Raw genomic sequence first — 7,127 nt, forward strand, 5'->3', positions numbered from 1 at the left:
AGATCCTTTTTGAGTTTGAATTTTCTCAAAATCTGGGTTCTTCTTTCTTTCTTTCTTTCTTCTTTTTTTTATATTTATTTATTTATTTTTCTTTATTTCTATTTTTTTTGCTCTCTTTTCTTTTTACATTTTATTCCCTTCCATCATTCCTTAAGTCTGATATGTTAATCCCCATCAATCAAGGATGATTGAGAAAGAATGAGTTTTTTTTCTAAGAGTTATGGTGTTATTTGAGCAGTACATACAAAATTTGTATCTCAACCATGATTCCTTCTCTCTTCCTCCTCCAAGCAGATCAATATCTTTTCTTTTCCCTCCTCTTCCATAGATCTGATTTCTAAATATCTGATCATTGGGCTTGCTTGCATCTGAGATCCATAATCTGGACTTTTAGATTGCATTAGTTGGCATCCAAGTCAAACCTGGACATGGAAACCCTACATTTTCAAGACCAGGGTTTGTTTGCTCAGCAGAAAAAACTACAACTTTATTCTTATAAATTAAGGGTACAGTGAAAATCTCATCTCGCGGTCTGTGATGATGCCATCAAAGATCTACAAGATCATCATTGGGTTTTAGGATGATGACTTGGTCGAATTCTCAATTCCTCAATATAGTAATGGTGTTATACAGTTGCATTAGACATTAATCCCGTATGGAGGTCTTTGCATAAGCTTGGGAGGCCTATAAGGTGTTATTGGTAGTCTAATGGGCTGAAATTGAAATTTGGGTAGCATATTTGGCATGGGATCGAGGCGACCCAAGGCACAACGAAATGAGACACCAACAAGGCAACCAAGGGGTACACCTAGGAAACCAAAGTAACCCTGGTTGTAAAGTCTCCTGGATGCCTAGGTGACACCTTTACAACTATGTTGCGTAGTTATATTATAGGTTGGGCCTTTTATTTTTTTGTGTTTCATTATATTAGGCCTAATTTATAAGCCAATAAAGTTAGGATAGAGTTAGTACACAAGATCAATAATTAAATTCGATATTTTGGTTAGATTAGGATACAATAGTTAGATGATAAAGTTAATTTTGAACTTATTTACTTTATTGAGTGTGTCAAAGTGATTGATGGTCCTTTTACGCCAATTAGGAATTTTAGTTCTTTATATAAGTAATACACCCCCATCAATTAAGTATGATTTGAGTAAATAATGAGTTTTTCTAAGAGTTTTGGTGTTGTTGGGCAGCGCATACGGGATTGGTATCCCAAACCTGATTCCTTCTCTTCTTCTCTCTTATTTCTCCCAAACAGTTCGACCTTATCACTTTTCCCTCCCCTTCATCGAGTTGATTTCCTCCCTTAACAACATGGTTGCTTCCTTTATCTCATATCGATCACAGATTTGATCATTGGGCCTGCTTGCAATTGAGATATATAACCTATATTTTCAGGTTGCACTACACTACTTGCATAAACTTATTTTTTATGAAAGTTTTGATCTTTTTCATTCTTATTCCGATAACCAAATACAGTATCCATTTCAGGCTAAACGCTGACAACAAACATTTAGTATTAAAGCAGCACACAACTAATCAAAAAGGTCTTTCATCTCAGGCATTAGTTCACACAAATGACCATGGTTATCAAGGCACCAAGGCAATCGAGGTGGAAAAAATTCAAGGTGACTAGGCACCCAAGGTGCAACGCCTTGACAACAAACTTAACCCAACATGAAACTTAATTTATAAATGAAAAACAGAAAAACCAAGACAGTAAAAAAAAAAATCTTAGTTTTCTTCATAAGTGCAAAAAAATCTTCTATCCAGCAGTCCCACAGCTACAAAAGTGCTATTCTTACGTTAAAATTCAAAACAATGTCAATGCTTGTCTATGAAAGGACAAAATTTCAAGTTAATAAAAAATTATTTAAAAAAAAAAAAAAAAGAGTGGAAACCCAACGGTTAAGTTAACCCTCTAGCTAGCAAACAAATCTGATGAAATTGCATGTGTATGGCTGGATTGGCATGACCCGATCTGAAAACCTAGACAGGGTTGGTAGGGAGTTTATTTTTTTCTTAGGGTTATTTTTGTAATAGTATTTTGTTTTATATTATAGGGCAAGGGTTTCCTCTGATGCCCGTGTATGAATTTGGGCAAACAGAGGGGCAGGATTACAAATTATTATATTAGGGAAGTTAGATATGTAGAAAAGTAGCTCTTTGTTTGTGTTGTTTTATTTATGGAGTTTGAGTAAGCATTCTTTTTCTCTTTATATTATGATGATTGTAAACCCAGCAGTTACTCAGAGATTGAATGAAAATATATTTGAGTTTATGTGCTGGTTTTCTGTGAGAGTCAGCAAGCGAGTCAATTGCTGAGTCACTGACTTCTTCCTCCTCCGTGGTCAGATGTCATTCTTCTAATTTGTTTCTCCTCAGATCTGATCTCTTCCTAAATATTTTCCTTCTTGATCTCCTTCCTTATCTTGTTGTTCTCTCTCTCTCCCTCTCACTGGAATTTACTGTTTCTAGTCAAAATCTGCAGCAAAGTTAGGACCAAACTCCTTTAATCCCTGCCCCTTTTGGCTTCGATTACCTCCCTTGGGTGACCAAAACCCCAGAACCTTGCTTCTTGAAACCAATCATGTTGGAAGATATACAGCAGAACTCAAACTGGTTTAGTTTATTGTGCGAATTCAAATTACAGGGATAAATATTATTTTATTCCGTACTTATGGTTCTGTTATTGATCATCTCAATAGGTCAATCCATGCTTATAGGAGAGCGATTTTTCACTTTGAGCAATTCTGGGTCACTGCTGGTTGTGTGTTATTGTGGATATTAACAGTTCCAAAAAATTCCAACTAAGGACAATTTGTTAAAATTACTCAAAAACCCTTGCCTTTTTTAGTTCTCCTCTGTTTATTCTCATTCTTATTTAAAATTCCAGGAAAAAAAAAACCCCCTTCTCTTTCAATTTTAATTACCACTTAGTCCTTGTCAAAGTTTTCCTTTATTTCAAGGGTCTAGAACTCCTATTTAAAATGAATAGAAAAAAACTGGGCAAAGTCAACGCTCTTTAGGCTGGAAAGACTAGCACCGAGATCTCATAGAGGTGGATTTTAATGCAGCTCAGGCAGCGTTTTACTGCGGCTCGCTTCAAGGCAACAGTCAGGTAGCAACTACTTCATGAAAAAATTTTCTTCCTAACATCGCATTCAATTTAAGCTGGGTAATGAAAAGTTTGACAAACAATAACACCAATTCTTGTTCTTTACCTTCTTCCATTAGAAAGTTGACCAACTTTTTTGATCAATTGTTTTTTCTCACAATCCATGCACCCCTCATAGCTGAGAACTTCCGAGCAATTGGAAGCTGCTTTCAATGACAAGGCCAATAAATTGATATTATGCGATCATTACTGTCCATCTTTATCATCCAAACAATGTTTCTTCTATATAGGTATGACATTCCCCCTTGACTCTCCTAACATCAAGCAAGTGATTCCGTTGACCTTTATATAGCACGTAGAATGAAGGCTACACACCAACACTCTCTTATCTATTAGCCTAAGTGTCTTTGCTAACTTGCCTATCATAGACCACTCTCGTCCGGTGGTTGAGCTGATCTATGAGCACCCTCCTTCCCTGTCGTCGCTACTAGGAGGGTAAGCTGATCTACGACCATTGGTGATGAATGCCCATAGATCGAGGCAGAGCTGATGGAGAATGAGAATCGTACTTTGGTAACCCAGCTTGCGAGAGGGAGGGTAAAGCACCAGCAGGCCAGGAATGATGACCAATTGCTAGGGGTCAATTTCTCTTCCTTCTAGATGAAGAGGAAGTTTACAGAATTGCCATTCATTCTTCTACTTGAGAATTTCATCATTTTAATGGGTTCACAGCCCATAACAACCCAAAAGCAGGGTTTTGAAACCTGGGGTTGCATTAAAAACAGCAAGGCCTCCCACCCCATTGCTCACGTAAATATTTTTCCCAGCAATGTACAATGTATCAAATTCGTCGAAAGGAACACTAGACACTTTTCAAGAATGAAATGACCTTGCAAGTTGCTCACAGAAACTATTATACCATGTAAAATGACAAGGACATCTAAGCATATGCTTTTAGAAAATTTATACCATATAAGTTCCAACAAGAAGAGAACTTCGCAACATACCGGAGCATGGGTATTTAAGTAATGCTCCTCAGCATGCTTTTTCGGAACCATATCTCCACATACTTTGCATCTTTGCAGGTTCCGGAAGCAATGTGCATAATGTAAATCAATATTTGGAGAAGGAATAGCTCTGTCACTACAAACAATAAAATCATCAACTCTCTGCAAAATTATTCAATTAGACCACCAAAAGAGAGGTTCAAATTTGAACATTTTACAGCAATCCAGAAATGTGTTATATGAACATATAAAAGATGGTAAACCATAAGCCAGAAGCTACTGAATATGCATAAAAATTATGAACATGGACCAATAAATAAATTTAAAAATGCTCCAGAAACAATCAAAATTGTTCAAAAATAACTCCTTGCTGACATCACAGATCATCTTCAAACTTGTACCCCTCCAAAAGCTGCATTGTCAGGATAGTGAAAAACCCCAAAATCCAAGATATAGACAGTAACAGAAGCACATATCCACAACTCACACAATTAAGTTATATACAATCCAAAATTCCAAATTAGAATTTCACAAGATATAGAAGCCAATGCTCTGGGTGGGGGGCAACAAATTAGAGTTCAAATGATGCACGTGTAGAAGGCCAATGAAAAGTAACTAAAAGAGGCAAGGTAGTATAGGTCTACAAAATTGTCAGTAATAACTGGCATTGTTGACAAGAGTAGAACTTTACACTACTTTTTCCACTGACGAACAATATCAACCTAAAATTGTACAACGCAGAGATACCTAAAGTACACCTTTACCTAAATCAATTTCCTGGAAATTAAAAAACAAATGGATACTAATTAATTTGTACAAAAACCTAAATAGTTCAGGAGGGCAAAAAAACTTTCAATAGAACTTAACCTATCACCGAAAGGAAAAGGAAAATAAGAGCAAGCAAAGAAAAAAAAAATTATGAACAAAGGATCGCGGGATCACAACCAACAACCAAAGATAACTCAAATTTTCAGGAGAATCGAGCAGACGCATCGCATTAGAACTTTCGCTTACCAGTGAGAGCAGATGCTAGTGGCTTGCTCAGAAGGAATCGCCATTGAACCTTCACCAAACCGATTAAACAATTGATCGTTTATCAAAGTTCCCTGTAGAAGAATTGACAGAGTTTTCGCCAGAAATCTAAGAGCAAAAACAACAATTCAATAAACAATTACATAGAATTCACCAAGAACGACAAGAATTAGTAGATGCAAACAACAATATGATCATTTTTTTTCCTTAAAATAACCTCGTTCTTGGGCTTCGATACCTCGTAAGTTCGATCGATGCCTTCTGATTCTGGAAATGGGGAAAACCCAGATTCGCCTTTCGCCAATGAAGACTTTCAGACCACAGCCTCGATCCTCGAATACGTCGGTAGGCTTCGGTATTAGCCTCGGATGGAAAACTAGTAGGACCTACGGCCAAGACAATAGACCCTATGAGTGAAGCTTCTAGTTTGATATAACATTTCGGGTAGGATTCGGCGTTAGCCTTGGATGGAAAACTAGTAGGACCTACAGCCAAGACAATAGACCGTATGATGAAAGCATCTAATTTGGAACAACGTTTCGGATCATTTGATTTAACTTATACCTCTTCAGCTTGTCAGTACTGATGTAAATAGATAATCGAAAATTCGAGAATTCAAAAGAATTAAATTCAGGATATTCTTCAATGTTCATAAGCCTATCTAATATATCATATATGCTTGTTGACCAGTCGATGGTCAAGTGGTCCCCCGTCTTAAATTATACGAGCCCAAGCCCTTGACCTCCCAAAACTCCTCGACCCGTTGATCTACTTCTAAGGGAGGTCCCCACTTGATTATCATTTAGAAAAGTTAACTAGGGTTTGACGATTGCTTAACCCCAGATCATTAATTATGGTCAGATAGGGTTACTAACCTCCAAGTTACCTAACCCAAGTCCGCCTTGGTTGAGTTAATCGTTAGAAGATCTGACCATGGTCAGGTCAGTCGTTGGGAGAGGTTAATTCGAGTTGAGTTAGCCGTTATGGCTCCGGCCAGGTCAACAACCATGCAAGATGGTCCTGCTTATGAGGAGGAGACATGTGGACGTCCATTTGAACTACTCAACCAATCATGAAGATTCATATTTTCTATATAAGGAACACCCAGCCAGCCCTACAAGTAAACTCTCAATCGACTGAAATACATAAATGGAATTAATACCTTTGGATCTGACTAAAGCATCGAAGCCTGGTCTCGGAGTCTCCTTTGAGCCAGCCTCTAACTTGTGTTGTGCAAGTTCGTGTGATTTAGAGCCGTGCAACAACACTATCCAATCCCATTATGAAAAGATGAGATTGATTCAGTTCGATTTTAGTTTTTTTACATTTTGTATTTTGAACTAAATCGAATCAGTTACACTTACACCCTTGAAGAGATAGACATGGGGAGACACTAGCGTGGTCTATGTAGCCTGTCAACATTTTTTCTCCCTATTTTATAATACTAAAATATTTTTATCAGTTCATAATAGAACAAAAAATTAAATGAAAGAAAAAGATTCATTAGGACATCAATGTAATCTCAAATAGAAACCTTCAACTTAACCCTAGTTGGTAATGACTTCAATCCTTCAAAATCAACCCTAGTCGAGCTTTCATCTTTTGCCGTTCTCCTCCATTTAATGTATACAATTAAGAATGGAAGAGAATAATTTTATATCCGAGTCATATTCGATCTATTTACATCCCTACTACGGAAGCTTACACGAAGTAAAGATGATACCAGATAATCTTTTATTTCCACTGTATGCTAGGCTAGCTCCTAATTCTTACAATTTCAGCGTATGCGTGCGTGGACGTGGTTGCACTTTGATTAGGGGTGTGGGGGTTTCGCCTTCCTAGGTGTTCTGAATAGGCCCAGGATGAGATCTCGCAAGATTAGTTCAGGCCCAGGCCCAAACGAATTCATGGGCTACCCTTATGATAACCCAGGTTTTACTGTTTTACAATTGTTGTCTGCCTGG

The 7,127-nt window shown here is 37.3% G+C and overlaps 1 protein-coding gene across 4 annotated transcripts in view; it reads right to left on the reverse strand.

The window, feature by feature from the left end:
- Positions 1 to 5,591, reverse strand: part of LOC122067188 (XIAP-associated factor 1) — a 15,254-nt gene extending 9,663 nt beyond the window's left edge. The window contains exons 1-3 of one of the 4 annotated variants that reach the window (XM_042631032.1): positions 5,402 to 5,591; positions 5,146 to 5,237; positions 4,132 to 4,267 (exon numbers count right to left, since the gene is read on the reverse strand). In XM_042631032.1, coding sequence (XP_042486966.1) covers positions 4,132 to 4,267; positions 5,146 to 5,189 — 180 coding nt within the window. In that variant the 5' untranslated portion in view covers positions 5,190 to 5,237; positions 5,402 to 5,591. Of the gene's footprint in view, positions 1 to 4,131; positions 4,268 to 5,145; positions 5,272 to 5,380 lie in introns of all 4 variants that reach the window. The other 3 variants (XM_042631031.1, XM_042631030.1, XM_042631029.1) reach the window with 3 other exon arrangements.
- Between the last annotated feature and the right edge of the window lie 1,536 nt (positions 5,592 to 7,127).

The sequence above is a fragment of the Macadamia integrifolia genome, unplaced genomic scaffold, assembly GCF_013358625.1.
Source record: "Macadamia integrifolia cultivar HAES 741 unplaced genomic scaffold, SCU_Mint_v3 scaffold275, whole genome shotgun sequence".
NCBI lineage: Eukaryota > Viridiplantae > Streptophyta > Magnoliopsida > Proteales > Proteaceae > Macadamia > Macadamia integrifolia.